Source organism: Myotis myotis, unplaced genomic scaffold, assembly GCF_014108235.1.
Source record: "Myotis myotis isolate mMyoMyo1 unplaced genomic scaffold, mMyoMyo1.p scaffold_m19_p_4, whole genome shotgun sequence".
Lineage (NCBI taxonomy): Eukaryota > Metazoa > Chordata > Mammalia > Chiroptera > Vespertilionidae > Myotis > Myotis myotis.
This window is the reverse complement of record NW_023416346.1, coordinates 64,538,972-64,566,117: the sequence shown is the minus strand read 5'-3', so window position 1 is coordinate 64,566,117 and position 27,146 is coordinate 64,538,972. Positions and strand designations below refer to the sequence as shown.

The following is a 27,146-nucleotide window of genomic DNA, read 5'->3' as shown; positions in this document are numbered from 1 at the left end:
AGTAGTTTCTATATTTTGTTATTGAAGCAATCTAGAAAATAATATAAGCTGAGTTGTTTAAAAACAGCTGTATTTTCATTTATATGATAAACCTTTTACACTAAGTAATTTTTCTAATACTTGTTTTAGCAAATTTCCAGCAGTGATTTCTAAGTGTCTCTAATAGTATTTGCTGACAGAGGCATTTGTTCTAGTTTACTGTCATGTTTTTCTGCCTGTATTATTTCAGCTGTTTCTACCAAGTGTTTACCGAACGTCACAGACCTTTTGTCTTTTGCTATTCAATTGATTTTAAATGGTCTGTTAAGTTGAGGTGGCTTAAAGTGGGAGTCATCACTGACAATTGATATCCACCCATATTTCAAAGCTACCTTAATAAATTTTAATCTTGTGGTATCCACTTCTTATTAGCTTTAGATTTTCATTATGTTTACCATATTCTATGACTGATGAATGGCTCAAACATAGAGTAGGAGATAATAAAAGTCTGGCATTTTCTTGTTCCCTTGTGTTTGCATTACTGGTATTATGTTATTATCCTCAATCTGTTGTCTTTGCAGGAAACTTTTAAAACCACTTTTCCATTTTTTAGTGTGATTTGGTTAAAATTAGATAAAACAAACTACAAATCCACTTAACCAGGTACATGTAAACTGCAGTATTTGCAGTGCAGTGCACTGACAGTGAACAAATAGACATTGCCAATACCCCAGCTTTCCCCTAAGATACCTCAGGTACCATTTGGACCTATGGATCCAGTGAGGGCTCCAATGTTAAACTCATGTTAAATATTAAAGCTTATTTTCTTGTAGTTTCTGAATACAAATAAATGTCTCACAAACTGCAGTGGATCCTTTATGTAATCTCTTGACTCTGGAAACCACTGGTTGAACGTTAAACTCAGGATTAAGGATTTGGGGGAAGTGAAAATAATATTTTTGTTTTCTAATATCTAAATATATGTTCTAAATTTACCCTCATGATGGTAAAGAGGTATATGTAAGTATTTAAAGTTGGATCCCTCTAACAGGAGCTGGAAGCAGAATTAGATGAAGAGTTTTTGTGCCATACTCGGTAACATTCACCTAAGATCATGCTTTTGTTTCCATAATATTTGTAGACATAATGCATTTCAACAATTTTTTCTTTAACTTTGTTTTCCATCTGAGCTTCTAAATGTTATGTGGCTACAGTCTATATAGGTAAAGTTAACTGGATTTTTTTTTAACACATCAGGTAGTTATTTAATGCCAGGTAGAATTGTTCAATTATTTAATTATGTAGAAAATCCCTAATATTTTTATTGGAATTTTAGAAAGAAACATTATTTCTTTTCTGGTTCACAGAAGCTAGAAGAATTAAGGAACTTATCTTTAGAAAAGAATAAATTAAACAAGTGCTGTAAAAGTTTGTTAATTTATAACCTTAGAATAATTAAACATAACTATAACCACTGTTCATGCTAGGACAGATTTTTAGGTACTAGGGTATTATTGGTTCATTCAGGTCCCCTAAACATTGAAGTTAAAAACATACTTGAAAAATTACTGTTGAGAAGCAGAAGGCACAGGGCAAACATTTGATGGTGAAGTCCACTTCAGATTTTAAAACAGGTGGAAAATCAGCCTTAAACTGGGATCAAGACATGTTGCAGAAACAAACAATTTATAGAAAATATAGAAATTTATATAAAGAAGGAACAAGTACCACTGCTCTCTTATAGGGAAGGAAGAGTTATAAAAATGTAATTTATCTCTCATAAAGCAAAACAGAAAAACAGTGGAAGATTTAGAGTATGATGTTAGAAGATGAGGAGAAAGTTCTAAAAATTATATTGTCATCTATTTAAAGATATATGGGGTGAGAGAGGGAAAATGAGAGAGAGAATGAGAATGAATGAATGAATGAGAATACTAATGAATGAATAGGCAACTAGTTCAACTTTTAATCTCCGTTGACTCTAATAAGGCTTCTTAGTGATAACTTCAAGAATATAGTATTTGCTGAAGAAGTGAAAGAATTTGCTTATAATGGGAAATATAATGGGAAAGTTACATCATGACATACGTGGAAGGAGAAAAATGGTTTAATGTTTACAAGTATGGCTTTAAAAATATAAATGGTCAATTACTTAGACTTCAAACAACATTTTGAAAGACTACAAAATACGAATTTCTTCTCATGTATTATAGAACTGCTAACTAAATCTTAAACATACTAAAACTTTACTTTTGTGTTTTGAGTACTATCAGAACTCAGTATGTTTAGAAGTAGTTTTATATTTATATTGTTTAGAATTAATATTGAATTATGAGTGCTCTATTTAGTTTTATGATTATATTATAAAGCTAGAGTTAATGGATTGGAAGTATTAGCTGCCTAATTAGTAGTATATTTCTTATTTCTATAAAAATAAAATGAGTCATTATTATGGTCTTTCTGTTCATTTGAATGGTACCTATTCCAAGTCAACCTATGCAGCAGAGTTATAGGTATAGACCATCTTGATGGCTATAAAGCAAATTAAAGTATTTAGAGAGAAGGTCCTAAATATCACATTGGATCAACAAATATTTATTAACTGCTTAGTGCATTCCAGAAGCTCTGCTCTTTGCTGGGAATACAAAAATATAAAAGACCCAGTTTCTGCCCTCAGTTACCTTTTAGGTTAGGGGACATAGACTTATCAGGTAGTTTCAATTTAAGTGCTGCAATATCAGAATTAATATGAAGAATAGAATGAAGATAGTTATTTCTAAATGAGGTAATTTGGGAAAAATATGAAGAATTAGTGTACGTGTGAGTCATTCATAGATGGATCTGGGTGGGGTGAGTGGGATGAGATGAGATGTGGTTAAAAGAGGGAGAGGGTGGTGAAGATGCAACATTGCGGGCAGAGAGAACAGCATCATGTGTAAAGTAATGGAAGGGTGTACCAGCATAGTGCATGCAGGAAAACTACAAACAACCTTGCATTATTAAAACAAAGGGTAAGATCAAATGTGGTATAAAAAATGAGACTGAGGAGGCAATACTGACACTAATAGCTAGCATTTTTGAAGGCTAGTTAATGTAAAGGGTGGGGCAAAAGTAGGTTTACAGCTGTTCATATGGAAAATAATACACTAATAAGTAATGATACCAGAATAAACTCTGTTTTCAGTACTCACAACTGTAAACCTACTTTTGCCCACCCCTGTGCACAGGGCTTGAGGAGCATGATCATGCTTCATCTTGACAACAGCCCTCTGAGGTCTGTAATCTCATATTCCTCTTATTGCCCTGCCTACCTCCATGCAAAATGTTTCTACTCTGATGGCGTGATTTTAGCCATTACAACTTGAATGGAGGTTCATTGTAATGTAGAAATGCCACTGGAAGGGGGGAACAAATTCTCTGCCTAGAGACTGCCACCGGTGGCACTACCACACTCTTAGGCCTGGCGGTAAAGTTCACAAATCTAGACACACAATCTTGTTAGTGTCCGGAGTGGATTTAACTTGGGCTATGCAGACTTGTGCTAACCTCATTGCAGGAGACGAATTTAGTCAGAATGTTCTGAGGCAGTAGAGAGATGGCCTAGCATATGTGAGCAGTACTTGGGGTTTTGATGGAAACAAACACAATGTGAGTCAGTAGAACAATGTGCTTGCCAATAAGGTAATAATATCAGATGCTGAATTAATAGAGATATGGTATTTCAAGATGAAGGAGGTGGAAGTCCTTGCTTGTATTTGTCAAACCACAGAATATTTGAGAGAGAGCAATATGGATGCTAAGCCCTGTCACATAAAGATAAGTTGAAGCTGGTAGGTGTACTTTATCCTGAAGGAGAGAAGGCTGCCTTCAAATCAGATTTACATGGTTGTTGAGTTTATTTCCTCTGTCCTATCTGACTGCCATCTCTCTTAGTTCAGACTCTTACTAGTATTATTAGTCAGTTGAATTACTTTAATAGCCCAAATTATGGAATATAAGAGAATCCACTAAACTCCGGCTAGTTTAAATAGAAAAAAAAATGCTATTAAGATATATTAGTTAGCTCTCTTAAACAAGATAGGTTGCAGAAACAGGATCCAGATATCATTATAGGAATAAATTCCAGAACCACACAACTGAAATACAGTCCGAACAAGGAGCTGTTGCTACCCCAAATACACTTGATCAAAGTGTCATGATGCAAAAGATGTGGCTGCTGCCGTCAGTTTCATAACAACATCCCCTCTCTTGCCATCCACGCCAGCAAAATGGATGGCTTACTAGTGGCCTACTTCCTTACTTAGTTCACTTCTGAATCTACACCTCCTATAATTGCCTTTCATTGGTGGAAACTCAGCCACATGACTGTACCCTAGTTATAAGTGAGACTGGCAAAATGTAGTTTCTATAGATTCTTCCTTGGCGAGGTGGGACTGACACTGTGAGGTGTAATAAAGGTAGTGGGCATGTGCAAATACTGTTGGGCAGCCACACATGACAGCAGACCACTCTCGTCTCCTTGCCTTCTCTCAGATTTTCCTAATCCTTTAAGACCTGAATTCTGGTGAAGACTTCTCTGACTATTCCATCTGTCCTCTGTTTCCCAAGCATCATATACATTCCTCTATTATAATTATTTCTTAACATATCCATTTTCCAAACTTGACCATGGGTTATTATTTTTATTTAAGAAAGATGGCATTGTCCCAAGTGCTTCATAAATAAATAACCCATTTAATTTGTGGGTACAAACAGACTTTCAAATTTGCACTCCCCTAGACCTAGCAAAGCTCTGGGTGCATGGTATGTGTCCAGTAAATAAGTGGTTCACAAATTAGAAAGTACATATTTCACATCCAGGCGTCTAAAGGAAACCTTAGCAAAAATCACAATACCCTAAGTTAGGGTGGGCGGCCTGCTGAGGTAGTGAGTTCCCTGTTAGTTGAAGTTGACACAGAACATAGATGAGTATCTGTGGACTACATCAAAAGTGCTATCCGACTTCGTGTTTGTGATTTTTGATTCAACTGTGTTAAATCTAGCCTATGAGAGAGAAAGAGAGAAGAAAAATGTGTTCTGCCTTCAAGTAAGTCATTAACAAGTATGACATACAAATGAGAAATAAGATGATAAGACAGGAAATGTAGAGGTAGAGGCAGTGATAAAGGTGATAGGAGGAGCGATCATGTATATATACACTAGATTTATAAGAATTGTCATAGGAGTCACTGCAGTGGGTACAAATACAGGTCGTGAGATTCTGGCTGACACTGCAGTTACTATTTAAGAGATAAGTGTAGTTTGATTACTTTTCATGGATCCTTTGTGGGTTTTTTTTCCTCCCACATTGTCACATATCTCTCTGTTAAATAACTTCAGTATTTTTCTTTGACCATTAGTTTACTTGATTAAAAAAACAGTAATGGCCAGAATTACTAAGAGAATAAAAGGATAAAAAATCAATTAAAATTGAGGTACAATTTACATATCATTAAGTCTGCCCTCTAAAAGTGTTCAATGTGTTTTTTAAGTGTATTCAAAGACTTGTATAACCATCACAACAGTGCTTAGAATATTTATATCACCTGAGAAAGAATCGCTGTACACATTAGCAGTCATACCCCAATCTGCCCATCCCCTCCTCCCCGGGCCTTGGCAACCGCTAATCCACTTTCTGTCTCTATAGAATTGCCTCTTCTGGACATTTAATATAAATGGAATCATATAACATGTGTGTTTTGTGACTGGCTTCTTTCACTTAGCATAATGTGATTTCTTGGTTCATGAATGTAAGAGTATTTCATTCCTGTTCATGGCTACATAACATTCACTTGTATGGACATATTACATTTGTTTATCCATTCATCTTACTTGATGGACATTTGGATTGTCTCCACTCATTGGTGATGCTACACTGAACATTCCTGTACACATTTTTGGTGTGGATATGTTTTTATTTCTTTTGGGTATAACCTGGGTCATGTGATAACTCTATGTGTAACTTTTTGAGGAACTACTAGACTGTTTTCCAAAGTAGCTGCATCATATCACATTCTCAACTTCTCCACATACAAACCAACATTTACTGAACCTCGAACAATGTGTTCTTATAAGTGAACATTTTCCCCTCCAATGAGGGATTTTTGTTATCCCATTATAGGTAATTATATTTCTACCTCTTTTTTTTCCCCAAATCCAGTAACTTCTTATGAATTAACAGGAGATATATATATAAATTAAGTAATATATATATTAAGTAATATATATATGTTAAGTAATATATAAATTACTTTTAATTTACTGTTAATTTATACATAATAGATTTACTGTTTATTTATAAACCATATTTGCTCCTCTAAATAGTAGTGATCCTAGGAGAGCATATAGAAAATAATAAAGTATGTGTTTGGTAGTTATTATATTTATTTTTTAATTGGGGCAAATAAATAGCTTTGCTAAGGCTGTATGATGTATATCTATGCTATAAACTGCCAATTTATTCTGTGGGATAGTTAAAATTGTTCCTTTCTGCTCATTATTTGACTAGGTAGAAATATGAGCCATGAATATATGGTAGATTTTATATAAGATTACAGTATCTAGAGTGGAAAATAATAGCAAAGGATCCACAAAAATAATAAATATTAATATTTATTCATCACTTTTGAAACTCTTAAGCAGAAATTTGCTAATGCTCTCCAAAATGTTCTTTCTAACAGGAGGACATGAACCTCAATGAAGAACGGAAAGCTCCTTTACGAAACAAAGATTTTACCACCAAGCACGAGATGGTTGTCCAGTATATTTCTGCTACAGCCAAATCTGTAAGTAGTGAGTCCTGGCACCAACATAATAAGCTTAGCCTTATCTGCTTAAAAATAAACCGCAGATCTTCAAGTTCTTGCCTCACTGTACTCATATAGCCTATTTGGGAAAAAATTATACAAGTGTTTTTATGCATTTAATATATATATATATATATGTATATATATATATTGAAGTGTTCAAAATTAGAGCGAATTCCATTATAAACAAGACAAACTAAAGATAGAAGGCTCTGAGTTAAACCAGTGAGTCTTGGGATGGAGGTTTTGTGTGCTTACTAAAAACTGACAACAATTTGCAGGTATTCCATTTAATATACAGTTTGTTACATGAACATTTTAGATTTTGAGGTTGAAGACACAAATATAGCCTAATCATAAGCTTTGACTAAGTTTACGCTAATGCTACATGCCTGGGTCTGCTTGCATGAATATTTTAAAAATATTTTTAATAGGCAATTTTGTTTCTTCATTATTTTACATGATACTATGTAAACTACCTTGTAATTGTTATTGTACAGCTTTATTTGATAAAGAAGGTTGCTTAATAGGAACTTTAATAAGATCTGTGTGAGTTTCAAAATATTTGAAAGTGGGGTTCATTTGCAAAGACTTATCAGAAGGAAAAACACAATTTTTTGATGGAATATGTTGCTTTCTTCACATCTTAAGGTGCTTCCAAAAGTAGTCTCCAGGGTAGTGTGTGTTTTTTTTAATAAAAAAAAGTTTTTTTGAAATGGGGAAATGCATTGTTTATGTACCTATAAAGAAAACCCTTTTCTCATTTAGATATCATAAAATCACTGTGTATGTATATATTACATATATGGGTGTATGCACACACACAAACACACAGTGATTTTAGGTATGGCATGTATATTATATATATATATATATATATATATGCATTTACATGCATATTTTAAATTTATAAAGCTGACCAGAGAAGAAAAGAGTTCTTCATTGGAAAAGTATATTCTAAAATTATTTGGCTCTCCTATTAATGCTATTTCAGTATAGTAATTGCAGTGGCAATTGCTGATGCATTTTGCCCTGAATTCCACGATCATATTGATTCCATATTATACTTTAAGCAAGCTAAATCCGAATGCCGAACTATTTAAACATAACGCATTGCAGCTCTGCCAGAGCAGAACAACAGCATGTTTTTTAATTTGCTTCTGGTATCCAAGGGCAGAAATATGTTTCGAGTGATAAGTGAAATTTGCCATGAGCGTTGTTTTCAATAGAATTAGGTGATGCATAGGGTTTTACTTTGAAATTCTGATGAATCTCTTCTCATTTTGCACTCAAGTTATTGTTCACAGTAAAATGCTTTAGGAAGATGCAGGGTGTACATTCAGTGTTATTTTTCAAATACCTAAAGGCAAATACAGGAGTAAATCTATATAACCAAATCTGAGTGCAAAGTATGGATAATAATATATGAATAATCATGCCATATTTTTAATGAGATGATTTCGTTAGTGTTTCTGGTTCATTTATTGTTTTGGTTGTGTAAGTGGGGCTGAATATAATGAAGATTATATGAAGCTCTTCTTCACCTTTTGATTTTCACTCTGTCGCTATGTAGAACTTGTCATTTTTTCTCATATTGTTTCCTTTTCAAATGACCAAAGAAATGCACAATTTAAGTCATACACTCATTTTTCAGATTAAAATGCTAAAATTTGGGGAAATGTGCAATGAGCTCTCTTGAATTGCTTTATTCAAAAAATGGAAATTGAATATTTCTCAAAAGTCATTGAAAATTCTATGTTTAAGCCAGGCGTTCACCTCAAAGTCAGTACTGTAACTCTTTATTATATGACCTTTGTTTCATTCAACATACATATGAGCACCTGACACATGTCCAGCACTTTCATTAGAGTTCCAAGATTATACGTTTTATTTGCTAATATTTTTCAAGGAGCAAATATTATGGTGAAAGAAAGCCTGTTGATAAGCATGTTTTAAAGCTCCCTCACCTTGGGGAACCATTAATTAGTACTGTGTTTTCTGTTGTTAAAACAAAGAAAATTGCTTATGTAATTTCTTTATGAAGATGAGAGGAATGCCATTCAGTGACAAACAATTCTCTTACCTTTTGACCTCTTCATGATTATGACAATAAAATTTCCATAAATTATAACCTATGGCTGTTTACCTATGTGTAATCAAGGTTTCCATCCTGCTTGCATATCTTATACATTGTTATGCTTACTTTTTCATTATATTGATACACTGCTTAAAAATGTTTTCTCTTGTAAAATAAGCAGGATTCTAACCACTTCTTTATGAAAATTATTTATAAGTAGTCAAAACTTTCATCTTGAAGTAAAAATAAGTTAAGGGCTAGAGTCCCTGGTGGAAAAATGTTTTGTAGTCACATGTAAAACATGTGAGAATTGCAGGTAAATTGAGACATAAATTGTGCATTTCCCCCTTTAACACCTGCATTAGTCATTTTCTATGGCATTGAACACAAACAACATGTGAGCTCAATAGGAAATGTCCATCATCCTCCTGGGTGCCTGTAAGGACAGTAAAGCAAAATGAAACTGTACATAGGTATGTGCTCAAAACCTGTTTCTAAAGCAAACCAGAGACTATTGTTTAATTAACGGGGCTAAAATTGGCATGGAATCAGAGAATATAAAGGAAATTAAAAGATAATAATGAAAACTATTGCTTAGTTTTTCCCCTTTCAAGTCCCACAATAGAGAATGTTGCATTGTGTGAATATTAAAGGAAGAAGTAGCTTGAGTAACTGTCAGAGATGAATGAACTTTAAATCAGGGAGCAGAGAAGAGCATTTCCTCTGCACCAGCCCGGCTGGCTTGCTTATTGTAGCCTGCGCAGTTCTGGACCTGACCTCAGATAGCTGGTACACATAGGTCATTTGGCCGCAAATAAACTGGAAGAGTCTATATTTTAAACACCAACATATGTTTTCAGAACTGGAAAACCAAGCTTTGTGAACATTGCAAATGTAGTCATACCAATTCATAATCCTGAAGCAGGGCAGAATACATCGGTGGTTTGGAGGGCATCTTGCATGTTATATCAGAACAGCTTATTTTGGCAGTTATGAGGAAAAATTAGTCACTGAAATCCTAACCTTAGCTCGCCACATGTCAGTGTCCATATTATAATATTAAGAAGCAAGTTTATTTCTAACTTAAATCACAATCTTTAAAGTTGATATTTTAAAATATGTAAAATTATATTTTTGAAGACACGTGAGCCCTTGACAGGTATCATTGGAAAAAAAGATCTCAATAGGAAATAATTTCAAATAGTGATACCAAATACATCTATAGATTTTTTTAGATTGACCTGTATAATAAGCAGTTAAAGTTTCAGTATAGCTGTGTGTGTGTGTGTGTGTGTGTGTGTGTGTTTGTATACATGTATTATGGCTTTGCTCTTGCCATTATAGATATTTTCTTTCTCAGGTCTTCTTTTCCAGGCATGATCTGGATTTGGTGAAACACCTGAACCCAAACATGACCAAACCAGTTTTTCTTAGTTTTCCTCTGCCAATCTTAACTGTTCGCTTCAGCTAAATGCAGTCGTTTTTCAATCTGAGTGAATCATTAAATGGGCCATACCCTGGTCATTTCCCTGGGTATAGACCTACCTTAATTGTTAAGACAGGCTGGCATTCTTTTTAAGTTTCATGTCTGTGCTAAATAAACAAGGGACAAATACATAAGACTTCTGTCTTTTTGGAGGGAGGAAATAATTTAGGTCAATAGCATATCTTTCAATTCAGAGGACTGTTAATGGCACCAAAGAGGCTTTTATTCAACTAAATGATCACTGCCTGTAAATAGTCTGTTGAGTGAATATTTAAGAAAGCTGCTTCTCTCTCTGGAGATTCATGGATTCCTCTAAAATTATTTACTTGGAAACTGTCATTATTGTTTTGTATCTTGTGGTATCCTATTCAATTTAGGATTCCTACTGGAATTTCAATTATATTTGATTTTTTTAAGTACTATCTGAAAAATAGAACACATATTGATAACAACTTCTATCAGATTAATGGTTTTAGATTGTGGGTTAGCATTTTTTGGACATTGCTTGATATTTATGTGTAGAATTCTGATAACAGTGGTTTGATTTATGTTTGGATTTTGGCATTAAATTATGTTTAAGACTTTTTTTTCCCCCCTTTATTTGCATTTTTTTTTATTATTAGTTAAGGTATTACAAATGTGTCCTCATCCCCCCCATTAACCCCCAACCTCCCCCCCACACACACTCATGCTACCATCCCCCTGTTGATGTTTAAGACTTTGATTTTACTTCTTTTTAAAACACAATTCTGCCTCTCAGAAATTCTCTTGTCTCTTATGCATTAGGAAAAGCTCAGTCCAACTTACAATTTTGAACTGTTCCTTCCTTATGAATATCTGCATGTTTAGATATAAAATGCTTCTTTGTCTTCATATGATATGGAGAAATCTGATCTTAGAAATGCTAAGATGACCTAGAAAACTAAAATCATAAGCAATCTCTCTTCTTTGTAATTTTCAAGTATAATACTAAATATTATAAACTTTAAATTTATAATAATATAAAATATTCCAGTTTTCAACCTAACTTTCATTTCTTAACTTAGTACACGATGTTGAATGCAACATTTATATTCTAAAATACCCTATTTCAACATTAAGGTTATAACAGGGGAAGGGAAAAAAACAAGCAATATTTGGGAAAAAGTAATTTTCTATTGATAAGTTTTGGAGGAGCTGTGGGCTGGTAAAATATCTGATGCCTAATTACACTTAATCTTGCATTACTTGGTGTTTTGATTGCACTATATGAGAATCCCATCACAGTACATTTAAAATAAAACACACCTCAAATTGTAATAATTTTTTTGGGGGAAACCTTATTCCACAGACTTTACACATTTTTGAAATGTGGTAGAAATTTTTAGATTGTAGAACTAAAGTATTAAAAGCATACATAGGGTTAGCTATTTACTAATTTACTAAACACTTAACTTTTGTAAAAAGCTTCTAATTACTAATACTGTTGCTGTTTGTTTTTGTTTTTTGTTTTACACCATAACCACTCTTCATCGACCACTGCATGCAGATAGTTGGAAGTAAAGTTACGGTGAGTACAAAAGATGTGTTTTACCCTTAGATGTGAATTTGTGCTTTTTGGAATTGAGTGACTTTTGCTTATTGTATTTTATATGCTTGGTTTTTCTTTTGGTGTATATTTTACCAAAGCAGTGAGATGAATATTATGATTGGGTGGTTAAAATTTAGCTATGATAAGTATTTTTTCTGTGGTCTTGGAAAATGTTTTAGAACTAGAACACACTTGTATATTTTGTCTTAGAAAGTTTTACTTTTTTTTTAGAATTGTGCTTGTGCCAGTCTTTATGATTCTGATAAAATTGCATGTTGTATCTCAGTCTCTCAGGATGGCAGGGGAAGGACTCCTAAAATGTTGGTTTATGTGACCCGGAATTCTTATTAAAATGCCTCGCTGTGATTTAATATCACTGAGCACATAGCGTAATGAAAACAATCCTTGATGTTCAGTCAGGAGGTCTAGGTGCCTGTCTTTGTTGGATGCTACTCATGGGCTCTGTGACTTTGGGCAAGTCATATAATTTCACTGTGACTCAGGTATTAAATAGATAAATTGAAGTGATTGGCTTATCTTATCTTTTTAAAAAATAGTTTATTGGTTTTTAGAGAGAGAGAAAGGGGTGAGAGAGAGAGGAAACATTAATGTGAGACCGTAACATCCATCAGTTGCCTCCTGCATGCCCCCTACTGCAGGGGATCTAGCTGCAACCCTGGCATGTGCCCTGGCCAGGAATGGGACCAGCAACCTTTTGGTGCACTGGACGATGCCCAACCAACTGAGCCACACTGAATAGGGCATATTATCTTTAAAGACTCTGTTGCTGTCTTTTAAAAGTGTTCTATTCAAAGCACTGTATTTCAATGTTATAATTACGCTAGAGGCCTGGTGCATGACATTCGTGCACAGGGGGTGTGGGGGTCCCTCAGCCTGACCTGCACCCTCTCCAATCTGGGAGCCCTCAGGGGAGCCCTCTCCAATCCGGGAGTTTCTGTCTGTCTTTGAAATCATATGAGTGAATTGTCTGAGACCCCAACTCAGTTTGGTTTGTTGCTCACAGAATAATAGAGGCATTTTTTTTTTCTTTGCTTCATTGGTGGAGATGTCCTGGAACTTTTAGGATATCTTCCCTTTAATTTTTCCTAGACACTCTGATTTTACTTATGTGTCTCACCTTTGCTTTCCCTCCATCCCCCACCACAACAGTAACTTGCTCCAGGCTCACTTTGCTCTAGTATCTAGGAGATCCATCTGCCACCAGAACTACGATTCCCAGAATTCCTGGTGCTCCCTGCGCTCTGGGCTTCAGCTTCCGGTCCTGGGGCTGCCACCAGAACTACTATTCCCAGAATTCCTGATGCTCCCCATGCTCTTGGTTTTCCCTTCCTGCTCTGTCTCTGTCCCATGGCCTCCCACTCTGCCAAGTCCTCCAGGCTGCTGCCACTCCAGCTCTGCTCTCTGCCCGGTAGCTTGGGGGGGCATGGGTCCCTCGGTCGCTGGGAGCAACTGAGGGAGCCACATCCCCCCAAACCTCTGGCTCTCCTGCTCTGCTCTCAACCTGTGGCTTGGGGAGAGCAACCGATGGAGCCACGTCCCCCCAATCTGCCAGATCTCCCGTTCTGCTCTCCAACTGGCGCCTCTGTATGCAAATTAACCCACCATTTTTGCCGGGTTAATTTGCATACTCACTCCTGATTGGCTGGTGACCGTAGTGGAGGGTCAGTCAATTTACATATGTCTCTTTTATTATATAGGATGATACACTATTGCATAATACACCAAAATGCCCTGTATTGTAATTGAGAGCTGTCTGTAATCACCTTGCCTTCATGACTAAGCAGTCTGTAGGAGGAAACATCTTTAACATCACCATGTACCATGGTATCTAGAATAGTGAATGTGTCTGATATTTGCTTTGCTTTAAAATTTTGCTTTCTTCTTTTCCCTTTTGTAATTCAAAGTGACATCTAGGGGGAAAAAGCCATCAATCTTTCAGGATGATTGAAGAAATCAGCACATATTTCATTAGTGCTTGTTATGTGCCAAGAACTGTGCTAGGTGCATTGATGACTGGAAAATAAGAATGAGATAAGACCTTTTAGTTTCAATAATATATGTTGAAATAATTAAACCTTCCATTGAGCATGCTGATTGTAGATGTACAGCATGTCCTCGAGTAACGTTGTTTTGTTCAGCATCGTTTCATTATGACATTGATGAGATACTGTAGGAACTTAACTCTTGTTTATATCAATTAGTCTGTGTTAAAATTGTTTTCATTATATGTCATCTCACTTAAAATTAAAGCTTCCAAGAACCTATGGATGATGTTAAATGAGGACTTATTGTAATAGAAATTCATATGCAGGAGAGAGAAGTAGGGTTAGAGTAATTAGAGAAAATTCCTTGAAAATTTCTGAACTTAAATTGATGGCTGGGAGTGGACTAGGGAGGGGAGACTATGGAAGCTACCAGATTAGGATAGTACTATTCAATGCAAAAGTTTAGAGGAAGAACCAAATCGTGTTGGGGGTTGGGGCAGGGAAGGGGAAAGCAAGAGATGAGGCTGAGTTTGCTAGAACAAAGAATGTATATTGCAAAGAATAAAAAATCAATTTGAAAGAGGATCTCAAAGTCCTGGCAGAATAATAGAAATTAGTTTGAGCTAAATTCAGCAGGGTTTAAGAAAAATAAGTTTGATAGTAGGTAGGCTGGATTAGGCAAATGGTTCTCAAACTTGAAAGTGTAACAAACTGCAGTTTTTGTCCTTTATGGGGATACAAGAACTCTGCATTTCGTACCAAGCACCACAGGCAGTTCTGTTAAGGTAGGCTGAGGAGCACACTTTGAGAAATGCTGGATTATGATGGAGAGAGATTTTTTCGGGGGGCTACCCAGGAGATGTGTGTGTGAGTCAGTGAGAACCTGTATTGTACTGCAGGGTAGATTTAGATGGGTGGGGTTAAATCATGGAGTTTTGTGTGATAAAGGAATCTTGAACTTATTTGAATGTGAGCAGGAGCCAGCCTATATTTCTGATCTTGGCACCATAAACAATCCAATGGCCTATGCTAGAAACCAGTGAAATACTACAGATTCCACCACATCCAATTACCAACTTCTATGACTATTTTCTCTAAGTAACTCTTAACTCTCTCCCCTAATAACCTACACCACACCCCCTTAGTTCAGAGTCATCATTTCCCACACCAATAACTGCCCTGCCTAGTGGGTAGTCTCCCAGTCTTTGTTCTCTCATTGGGCTCCTGCATGTTCTACACTGTGACCAGAGATCGTGTTTCCCTCTTAAAACTTTCAGATGGCTCCCTCTTGGCCTTTGTGACCTTATCCCTGCATCCTTTCTAATTTCATCTCCAGCTGCATAGTACATGTGCCTGCCACCTGGCTATATAGCAGCTCTTAGAAATTCCTTAACATCCTATTCTTTAATACTTTTAAATCAAGCATGTTCTATTTCTTTGAGCTGGAATGCCCTTTTCTTTTCTAACTTGCCCAGCAAGCTCCTAAATATCTATTCAAATTAAGTTTCATGTCAGTCTTCAGAGAAGCTGTCCTAGATAACTCCTTCCTTCCCATAGCACTGTGTATATAACTGTATTATAATATTGAACATATTTTAATAAATCATTTATATGTCTTCCCCAATGAACATTGCTCCTGCTCTCAAAACGCTAGGTCTAATGGGGAAGACAGACAGGTAAACACAATAAAGGCAGGGTCTGAAGATGCAATGTAATAAAAGTTGCAAAGTGGCAGGCCAATAGGCTGTATATGGTTCATGGAAAAGTTTCATTTTGTCTGAGAATGTTTAGAAAGACAGTATGAGATGGGTGTTATGATTGATCTGCAATATAAACTGTTTCATATCCATTGTCTATGACCTGCTTCTCACACTGGAGTTTGCAAACCCTGCGATAAAGGAAACCATAGGAATCAGCTTCCAGAGGAAGTGATGAGGGGTTAGTTCTACAAGTTTAGATGGGAGGCGTCCCTAAAGGGAGACGTTTTTGTTGTTGTCTTAAGACTAGAGAGAGGAGTGGACAAATAGTATTTACAACCACTCTGGTGAAAATCAGGTACAAATGGCCTTAATTTTCATGGTCTCATTAATTTTCAAAAGAGGAGAATGTTTGTTCATTGATAAAATGGGCAGGTTAGAATTTCATAGAACTGTTGCAGAGAGAAGAATTTCTAGAATAACCACTTTAAGAATCATAGTTACCTAGAAATTACATACTTTGGTCAAAAAAGTGAGTGATAGAGAAGCCAGAATGAAATTGAAAAGGTGGAATATGTAATTAACGGGTCGCCCTGACCCTGTCTTTCTTTTGTCTCTTCGGTGTTGATCAGGAGCAGAAATGGAGGCATTTGAGGCCCTCCTGATCTTGAACTACTGCCACTTGTGCTTTTCACTCTTCCCCTTTATCAATTTTACTTTAAAAATCAGGCTGAAAAACTGCCTGTTACCTTAACATAACCAACCTCTCAGCCTCATGCAGTCTTGCTTCTGACTTTGCTCATCTGATTTTTTTGTTTTATTTTGTTTTGTGTGTTTGGGTTTTTTTTCCATGGAACGTTTCCCTTCGTTTGTCCACATTCTGCCCCTCCTCTATGGCTCTTCCATGAAGCCTAGCCTGAGTCCCACCTCCATCCCCTGCTCCCGATTTCTACCTAACAATTTCTCTGAAATTTTATAGCACTTTCTTTTCTTCTATCTCTTACGGAATCACTTTCTACCTCATCTTATACTTTCTATTACATTTTATGTTCCTTAAGGGCTTCTCTTATAATACTCCTATTTTACTTTATAGCAGTGATTTTCAACATTTTATGTATTATGGCAAACATAAAGTAATTACTAAAATTCTGCTGCACACCAAAAAATATATTTTTGCCAGTCTGACAAAAAAAATAGGTGTAGTTTTGATTCATTCATGTCAGATGGCTATTGTTGTGTTGGATGTTGTCATTTTTAAATTTGACAATCCTAGGGAAAAGAGGTCAGTGCCCCCGACTAAATAGTCAGGCACTGCATGTTTTATTTTATTTATTTATTTATTTTTAAATATATTTTATTGATTTTTTACAGAGAGGAAGGAAGAGGGATAGAGGGTTAGAAACATCGATGAGAGAGAAACATTGATCAGCTTCCTCCTGCACACTCCCAACTGGGGATGTGTCCACAACCAAGGTACATGCTCTTGACCGGAATCAAACCCGGGAACCTTGAGTCCGCAGGCTGATGCTCTATCCACTGAGCCAAACCGGTTAGGGCGATACTGTATGTTTTAAAAATTCTCAAGGCACACCAGTGTGCTATGGCACACTGGTTGAAATCACTGCTTTATAGTAATATATGCCTTGAATAATACTGTCACTCTATGGGTCTGTCTTTTTATTATTGTAGTATAGACTCTGTGAAGGGATGCATGGGTTTACAGGCAAATAGACCTGGGTTCAGATTCCCATTCTATTATATACTAGCTATGTGACCCTAGATAATTTACTTAACCTCTCTGAATCTCAGTGTTCCCTTCCATAAAGTGAGGATAATAGTACTAAATTCAGGATGGTTTTGGATCTTACTGCTTATATTTAACATATAAAGAAGCTTGCAAATAGTAGGTCTAAATTATATTTTTTGTTAAGTATATTTGATTCTTCAAAAAACTTGGTATGGAAAACATAAAAACAGGAAGAGGACACAATACTATTAGATAAATATTAGATGAGCTGCCTTTTTTATTGGTGAAGTATTCAAGGTGTGTGCTATTTGATAGCACTTATTTTGGACCAAGAATGGTGAGGAGGGTTAGCTGGATGGATAAGGGAGAATGCTTCACCTGCTTATTGGAAGCTATGTGTTATGTGGTGTAGATTATTGTTGAGCTTTGAGAAAAAATTCACATGTGGTCTCAAGATAATATTCAGAAAGTTATTTTAAACATTTAGTAAAATAGTTGAATACTTGTTATGGATACGATCTCTGCAGGGAAATGATAAAATATCTTCCTGTAGATATCTTAAAGTGGCAAAAGAGAATTTGGAATAGAAAGAACTGAATGGCTTTTTTAATAGCTTCTAATTCTAAATAACTGTTGTACAACTTTTTGAACCAAAATATATTGTTTTTATTATTTAGTAACACATTGCATAAAACAGATTTAGAAAACAGTGAAAATGGTTGATTTGATTTCACTGCAAGCTAAGAAAAATTTATCCACAGATTGAAAAATCCCTATTCATCTGTGGGGGGAAAAAGAAAGAATTGACATGATTACACACAGTAATTGGAAAATAGAATTATAGTGACCAGACCTTACAATGTTAAATATAAGGTAATTTAATGACATAAATAATTGAGTGCCTACTGCTGCAGTAGGATGTTTTTTGGGATAGTGTTTGTTTTGGCATTAGAAAGACCTGAATTTGAATCTCTGATTCAGCACTCATTCATTCCCTGTGATCTTGTTAACCTCTCTGGCCACAGTTGGCATTCTTTTCTGAACAAAGAGTTACTGGTTATCTATTATATGCCAGATACTATTCTAGGTGCTCATATGATGAACCATAATGGCAAATAAAATGATTCCAATATTTCAGGTTTCTGAGTAAGTATAGGATCAATAGTATAACCCTTGTCCTACGTGAAGATACAGGCAGATAAAAAATATGAAGGCTCCATTAGCATGAAGGTAGTGAAGGATTCAGCCATAATTTACATCTCGAAAAATGTGAGTAACAGAATTTAAAGTGAAATTGCTCATGGAGTTTACATTCTAGCTAGGAAGATGGACAGTAAGACACATATCAAATATGATGGCAGGTAGTGGTAAGTGCTACAAAGGAGGGGGGGAAGCAAGGTGAGAAAGCTGTGATCAGGGCTGTGTTATTATTTTAGACTAGGGGCCCAGTGCACGAATTCATGCACCTTGAAAGGAACTGTGGGCCATGAGGCTGAAGTGGGCACAGGGGCGGGACTCGGCCCCTCCTCCACGCCTCTGCCAGACCCCTCCCGCTATGGCCCCTGGTCCTCTGTGTGCCGTCAGCCCCACTCCTGCCACCACTGCTTCCATGTGATGACAATGCTGGCCCCACTCGCACCTGCTGACGGCACCCAGTGATTGGGACTAGCACCAGGCGCTGGCAGCAGGTGTGAGCAGCAGCTCCAGCGCTGGTTGTGGGTGAAAGTGGGGCTGGCGCCAGCAGTGAGTGCAAGCTCTGGGCAGGACTGTGGCATGTGGGAGCAAAGAATTTTCAGTAACCACAGTAGGCTCACCTTGATGACAATGACTGGCGCCTCACTTTGGTCTGGCACCCCTGCTCACCTCCACCATCCCACCACGGCTGACGCCCTCCATGTTGCACGCTCTGCCACTTGCTGCCAATGCCAGCCATGTTTCGCATGCGCCGCCTGATGGTCAGCGCATGTCATAGCAACCGGTTGTTCGGTTGTTCTGCTGTTTGGTCTATTTGCACATTAGGGTTTTATATATACACTAGAGGGGGAAGGGGGGGTCCCTCAGCCTGGCCTGTGCCCTCTTGCAGTCTGGGACCCCTCGGGAGATAACGACATGCTGGCTTAGGCCTGCTCACGGGTGGCAGAGGGCAGGCCTAATCCCTAGGTGCAGCCCCTGGTCGGGCTCAGAGCAGGGCCGATTTGGGAATTGGGGCGCTGCCCCCTGTAATGCACAGAGCAGGGCGGATCGGGAGGTTGCGATGCCACCCTCAGTCATGCTCAGGGTAGGGCCGATTGGGGGGTTGGGGCACCGCCCCCTGTCACACTCAAGGCAGGGTCTATGGGGAGGTTGCGGCGCCACCCCCTGTCATGCACAGAGCAGGGCCGATCAGGGGGTTGGGGCGCTGCCCCCTGTCACGCACAGAGCAGGGCTGATCAGGGGGTTGGGGAGCTCCCCCCTGTCACGCACAGAGCAGGGCCCATGAGGGGGTTGGGGAGCTCCCCCCTGTCATGCACAGAGCAGGGCCCATCAGGGGGCTGGGGAGTTCCCCCCTGTCACACACAGAGCAGGGCGGATCAGGGGGTTAGGGCTCCGCCCTCTATCACCCACAGAGCAGGGCCGATCAGGGGGTTGGGGCACCGCCACTCTCACACTCAGGGCAGGGCCAATGGGGAGGTTATGGCTCTACCCCGTCACACACAGAGCAGGGCCCGTGGGGTGGGGTGGTTCGGGTGCCGCACCCTGTCACACACAGAGCCGCAGGGCGATCAGGAAGTTGGGGAGCTCCCCCCTATCAGGCACAGAGCAGGGCCGATCAGGGGGTTGGGCGCCTTCCCCTGTCAGGAACAGATCAGGGCCAATAGGGAGGTTGGGGCCCCACCCCCTGTCACACACAGAGCCGCAGGGCGATCAGGGGGTTTTGGCGCTGCCCCCTGTCATGCTGATCCCGGTGCTGGGAGACCTCGCGGCTCCGCTGATCTCCGTGCTGGGAGGCATATTACCCTTTTACTATATAGAATAGAGGCCTGGTGCATGGGTGGGGGCTGGCTGGTTTGCCCCGAAGGGTGTCCCGGATCAGGGTGGGGGTCCCCACTGGGGTGCCTGGCCAGTCTGGCTGAGGGGCTGAGGGCTGTTTTCAGGCTGGGACTGAAGCTCCCAACTGCTCCTTTCTTTCTTTCTTTTTTTTTTTTTTATTCTGAGCCAGCTTTAGCTCTGAGGCTCTAGCTCTTAGGCCTCCGCTCCTGAAAGCAGGTATCTGGTTTGTTTAGGTTCTACAATCGAAACTCTGTATCAACTCCAGGTCTGAGATCCCGGCTAGCTGAAAGCTGGTTTCTGGGGTTTTGTTTAGCTTCTATTTTTATAACTATGTTTCAAACTGCCAGCTCAGAGGCCTGCAGCGGCAGGCGGGGAACGTTGGAGTCCTCCGTCACTGAAGCAAGCAAGCCTCACGTTAGTTTCAAGCTGTCTGGCTGCCGGCCGCCATCTTGGCTGGCAGTTAATTTGCATATCTTGCTGATTAGCCAATGGGAAGGGTAGCAGTCGTACGCCAATTACCATGTTTCTCTTTTATTAGATAGGATAGGTAGGTGAGTTCTCTTAGCAAATGGCATTGAAACAGACAGGAATGAAATTGGAGAGAGCCATGAAAATATCTCAGGAAGAGCTTTACAGGCCGAGAAAATGTTAAGCGCCACAGCTTTGAATCAGGAGTGTATCTTGAGTAGTTGAAGAATAGCAAAGAGGTGGCCATGTCTGGAGTGGGGTCAACCATGGGAAGTACGGGGGTATTCATTAACCAACCTGAGAGTTAGTGAAGGTGACTAAAAACACAGGTTAATCATAGTAATGGGTAGTAAACTTGGAAAGGTGGGTTCAGATCATTAGAAGGGATATGCCAAGGAGTTGTGAGGAATCCCAGAAGGTTCTGAGCAGTGGAATGACAAAATCTGACCTGTATTTGGGGAAGTTTAATGGAGGAGTGGAAATTGGAAAGGTTAGGGAGCCCAAGCTGGGTGTTGTTGAAGTAGCTTAAATAATAAGACCCTGAACTGGAGAGTGCTTAGGAAGAACTTAATGGAGGGTATGGATGAGAGAGAGGGAGGTTGTGGAAGTGGAATATCTTAGCCTCAGCAAATGATTAAGAAGGGCAGAGGAGATGTGTGATTCAGCAGTGACTGAAATTTCAAGCATGAGTGACTGGAATGATGGTGACTTGAGCATTCATAGAGAAGTCAGGAGCAATACTAAGTTTGGAAGAAAAGAAGACGAGTTCAGGTAGACATGCCAATCAGGGAGAAAGTAGTAAAAGAAAAAAATAGGAATCAAGTTATCACCATGCAAAAACATTTTATTAGCACTTATACCATTAAGAGTAGAATTTTATAGTTAGATTCTCTGTTTCAGACTCTGACTTTTACTATTTAAAATATGCTGTCTGCACATTGCTGCTGAACATAATGTTGTTTATCATCCTAATGCCATTTAACTGTTTATAAACCGAAACTTAAGTATCCGTACCAGACAACGTAGGCGATGTGTATTTCAGTTGGCTCAATGGACCCTGATAGAAAAGAGCTAATTATTTTGTTTTCTTACCACATAAGCAATTTAGATAATTGAGATGTCACATTTGTATCTTTTGCTGTGTTTCTAAATAACCTGAATTAGGAGGACAACCGCATTATGGGTGAAGGTTAGATACAGATGTGTGTTTCTTGGTCCTAATTCGGGCATGGGAATCATGGGCACTGATTGAATGAATATTGCAGAACCTTTTCCTCAAAACAGAGCCAAATGAATCTGTTTCCCAGGCTGATGAAGGTCATACTGAAAGAAAGTTCCTGGTAAAAGTATCAGTTTATGGCCAAGCTCAAAGTAATAAATTAAAAATGCTACTGATGTTTTCCTTATTATAAGCCACTAGTAATCATAATATTCATAAAATACCACCAAGTGTGACAGTATGTATTTGTGGGTTGAGCTGCTATTACATTATTAAATTAAAGTTTTATTAGTTTATTGATCAAATAGTGTCATAATGATTTCTTCATGTAATGTTACATTTGTGTCAGGCCAATTATTTGGATAATCCTGTGACAAAAGATAAAATCTTCTTTGCCTTAAAATTATATATATATATATATATATATATATATATATATATATATATATATATATGGTCCAGAAGGGGGAGACAAAACACTGGTTATTGAAGCTTGAAGTAGCTGCTGCTTCATGATAAAACATGGCTTTCTTGCTCTCCAATTTGATTGTTTTTTCTTGTGAGTTTAGAAATTGTAGGATAGCTGTTACTGTAAAATATTTAGTTTTATGGAAGTAACAATTTTGTTAAAAATCTAAATTCAATCAGAGTAAAATAATCAAGGCAATTATTTTTAACTATTATATATAAAGTAGAAAAACTCATTTGGTAATCAGATGAAAATAAGACCTCAGACTGTCTAATGATGGTATATTATAAGTGATCTTTTAAAAATAGCACAGGCACTATTAAAGTTCCAATTTCGGTCTTTTCTAATTTCACATTCATTATGTGCAAGGAGAAGCTACCTCCCCATTTCCTTATGTTTTAATACTGCAAACCAGCTCGTATATTGTATTTGTTTTGGATAGGAGCATCTGCCTGTGTTTTGAAAGGTTTTATTATTTAACTCTCCATTCATTCTTAGAACAGTTTCTTACCATTCTCTCTTTCCAGTGCATTGTCATAAATTACATTATTTAATCATGACAGATTAAATTCATTGTTTAAGGAATGCTAAGATAGTGCAGATTATAAAATATTAGCAAGTCATCTTACCTTGGGCATTTGGAAACCTCTGAAAGACAGTCTGAATGTTGAATTCCTGTTTAGACATATATTTTGTAAATTGATTGTATTAATATTTATGGGTATGGGGTAGTTATGTTTTATAATATATCCTGATATTAAAAACAAAAAAAAATAGACTTGTCATGTAGGATTCTGCACTGCAAGTTTATTTTCTGTATACTTTGTGATCATGTTAGAAATTTCTATTGATGATATTTCTCTGTGTGCATCATCAGGTAAATGAATACATTTAAAATCTGATGCTTGATTTAAGACATTTAAAATGAATATAGCCATTATTTAGTATTGCATCAGTTTTTAAAAAATTTTTCAACTATGGCAGAAATTTAATTGGCCATATAGCACGAGATAATTATATACAAGTGGTTTTTTTTGAGTGTGTGTTTGCTTTTGTTGTTAAGTAATATAGTCTCTAAGCTATGTGTCCTTTAAAAGCTTTGCAAAATTTGCTATTGCCATTAGAAAACTTAAGTGGCATACATGCCACAGGGAGATTTTTTTATGAGGCAATGCTTTCTTGATCCAGGTAGTCTTGTCCAGCATTGGAAAGAGTGAAAATAAAATTAGGATCACTATTAAAGGATCACTATCTTACCTTACTCTGTATCAGACTTTGAGCTTTTTCTTACATATTTGATTCCATTTCCCATTTTAGTTAATCAAGTTTCTTTTATCAGCTTATTGATTAGGACAGGACTGTTAGCTCCATTGAATGGGATAAGGGCAGAGTAGGATCATCTTTAAAATGCCACCTTAGATTTATAAAGTGCTTTAGAGTTTTTAAAGTCCCATCATGTATTTTCTCATTTGAGCTACATATCACATGTATTTCTGTAGGTTTGTGCATCAATTGTTCAGAAAGACATTGCCTCCATTTCCATATTCCTGGGGTCTGGCCTTATCCCATGGAATTTTTTTGAGTGGTATATACTGGTCAAGGTATTTCCCACCAGTGGTCAACAGGTATTCATAACGAATTAGTATCCAATTTATATGCTTGTATGAAATGTGTTGTGGGCTTGCATCTCTAAATAATGGTCATGTGACTAAGTAACATTTAAGTTTTTTTGTGGGTTTTTTTTTTTCCCTGTGGTCTCCATAATTCAGATACCAGGAGTACTACATTGATTACATATGCTATTATAGTTGCAACACAATTACCTATCAGAACAATAAAGAAAACAAAAGCATCAATCAGACACCAAAAGCTTTCTGAGTTTAATTATTGTCCTGATCTGTTTGTAAATTTTTACTAACCTGTCATGGTTCCTTTTTTCAATGCATTTGTGGTCTAAGAAGAAAATAATTGTTGTGCAGTGTGATTCTTGTGCTCTGGCTAGAGTAACTACTTTGTAAGCTTTAGGTAAACCATTTATTTTCATTGATGATGATGCTTTTTTGGCAGGGTGGTTTTGTAGTCAAAGAGCTGTTTTGCAAAGTGTGATTGGCAACTGTATCCTAGATTTTTTTTTTTTGGCGTGTATATCTATTCATCTGTCTATCCTCTCAAAGTTAAATGAACTTAATGTAGGTTCCTCTATGTTTGAAAAGTGAGAAATCTTAAGAGAGCTGAGACTTTTTCTCAAGATTAAATTTTTCTTATTATGTGGAAACCTTTTGGTTAGAATGAGAGGAGGCATGTTATGGGTTGAATTGTGCCCCCCAAAATGCATATGTTGAAGCCCTAACTCCCAATACCTCAGCATGTGACTGTCTTTGAAGGTAGGGCGTTTAAGTGGTAAAGTTAAAATGATGCTGTTCGGGTATGCTTTAATCCAATTTAACTGTATCCTTTTAATAAGAGGAAATTTGGACAAAGAAACACCAGGGGTAGATAGACCATTTGAAGACACAGTTGATGTTACCTGTTTGGGAATGTGTGCTATGAGAGCACACAGACCATGTCTGCTCAGTCATTTTTGTCCCACAGAGCAACATGTGACAGAGCGGCTTTCCCACAGGCGGGCTCCCTCTATGTTGAGGGTATGTCTATTAGCATGTCCATCTGGTGGAGAAGCAATCAGTGAAGGACAAAATAATAACAATGTTAGAAAAGATAAGCACCCATGGTGATGATCATTATCCACAACAGCCTGGAAGCCACTCAGTTCTCGGGTTTTGGTTAAGAGGCCAAGCTCTGAATTCAGTCTGACTATCCTCTCAAAGTTAAATGAACTTAATGTAGGTTCCTCTATGTTTGAAAAGTGAGAACTCTTAAGAGAGCTGAGACTTTTTCTCAAGATTAAATTTTACTTTTAAGGCTAAGGAGAGAGGCTTCAGAGGAAGACAACACTGCCGATGCCTTGACCTTGGACTTCTAGCCTCCAGAACTGTGAAGAAAGAAATCTTGGTTGTTTAAGTCCAGCCGTGGGCAAACTACGGCCGCGGGCCGGATTCGGCCCGCTTGAAATGAATAAAACTAAAAAAAAAAGACTGTACCTTTTTATGTAATGATGTTTACTTTGAATTTATATTAGTTCACACAAACACTCCATCCATGCTTTTGTTCCGGCCCTCTGGTCCAGTTTAAGAACCCATTGTGGCCCTCGAGTCAAAAAGTTTGCCCACCCCTGTTTAAGTCACATCCTCTGTGTTTTTTGGTTTGTTTTTGTTATGGCAGACATAGCAAACTAATGCAATATATAATATTCATTCTATTGTAATTGATACTTCATGATAGCTAACTTCTATAGTTAACTTAGTGTAACGCTAAGTGCCAAGAACTGTGCTCAGCAAATTCCACGTAAAAAGTAACTTAATCTTCATAACAGTTATCACCCCCATTTTATAGATGAGGAAAGTGAGGCTTAGATAAGCAAGTGCATTGTCCTGGGTTGCACAGTAAGTAAGTGGGGGAGCCAGGACTCGAATCCAGTCAGACTGACTTCCGAGCTTGGCCTCTTAACCAAAACCCGAGAACTGAGTGGCTTCCAGGCTGTTGTGGATAATGATCATCACCATGGGTGCTTATCTTTTCTAACATTGTTATTATTTTGTCCTTCACTGATTGCTTCTCCACCAGATGGACATGCTAATAGTCATACCCTCAACATAGAGGGAGCCCGCCTGTGGGAAAGCCGCTCTGTCACATGTTGCTCTGTGGGACAAAAATGACTGAGCAGACATGGTCTGTGTGCTCTCATAGCACACATTCCCAAACAGGTAACATCAACTCAGATAGCATACTGAACAGCTTAAATGTGAGGAAAGGGATACTGCTGCTTTATGACCCAACATAAGTATTAAAAATAATCCAATTTTTAGCAATGGCCTTTACTTACTTTTAAGCCATTTTCCCTGTTTCTAAAATCGATTAAACATTGTGCCTCTTCAAGTTTTATATCACTGCTGTTCACCTTTCTTGTGCACGCTTTCCTTTTATAATTAATTTCAGTTAAATATTAGTTTTGTTTAATTAATATTGTATAATTAAAATGCATATAAGCTCTCAAAGATCAAGGACTATGTCTTCATATACCTTAGACATTTAAAAATACACTAGGCTTGCCTGGCCGATGTGGCTCAGTGCCTGGCTGGCATGGCTCAGTGGTTGAGCTTTGACTTATGTACCAGGAGGTCATGGTTCAATTTCCAGTCAGGGCATATGCCCGGGTTGTGGGCTTGATTCCCAGAGTGGGGCGTGCAGGAGGCAGCTGATCGGTGATTCTCTCATTATTGATGTTTCTATCTTTTTCTCCTTCTCTCTTCCTCTCTGAAATCAATAAAAATATTTTTTAAGAAATAAAAATACACTAGGCTATAACAGTAATAAAATAATTGAACATCCTTTTGTTTAGTCTCTACCTATTCACAGTTCCTCTGATGGTGAACCGTACATAAACTGAAATCTGAAAGCTGCTTTTATAAAGCTTGTCAAGAACAGAAGTCCTC

General features: G+C 37.7%; 1 protein-coding gene across 9 annotated transcripts in view; it reads left to right on the top strand.

The window, feature by feature from the left end:
• The window catches only part of DIAPH2 (diaphanous related formin 2), a 939,982-nt gene that overhangs the window by 70,514 nt on the left and 842,322 nt on the right, over positions 1-27,146 (top strand). For 7 of the 9 annotated variants that reach the window (XM_036305327.1, XM_036305331.1, XM_036305329.1 and 4 more), the window contains 2 exons: positions 6,699-6,803; positions 11,916-11,936. In XM_036305327.1, coding sequence (XP_036161220.1) covers positions 6,699-6,803; positions 11,916-11,936 — 126 coding nt within the window. The remainder of the gene's footprint in view (positions 1-6,698; positions 6,804-11,915; positions 11,937-27,146) is intronic. The other 2 variants (XM_036305330.1, XM_036305328.1) reach the window with 1 other exon arrangement.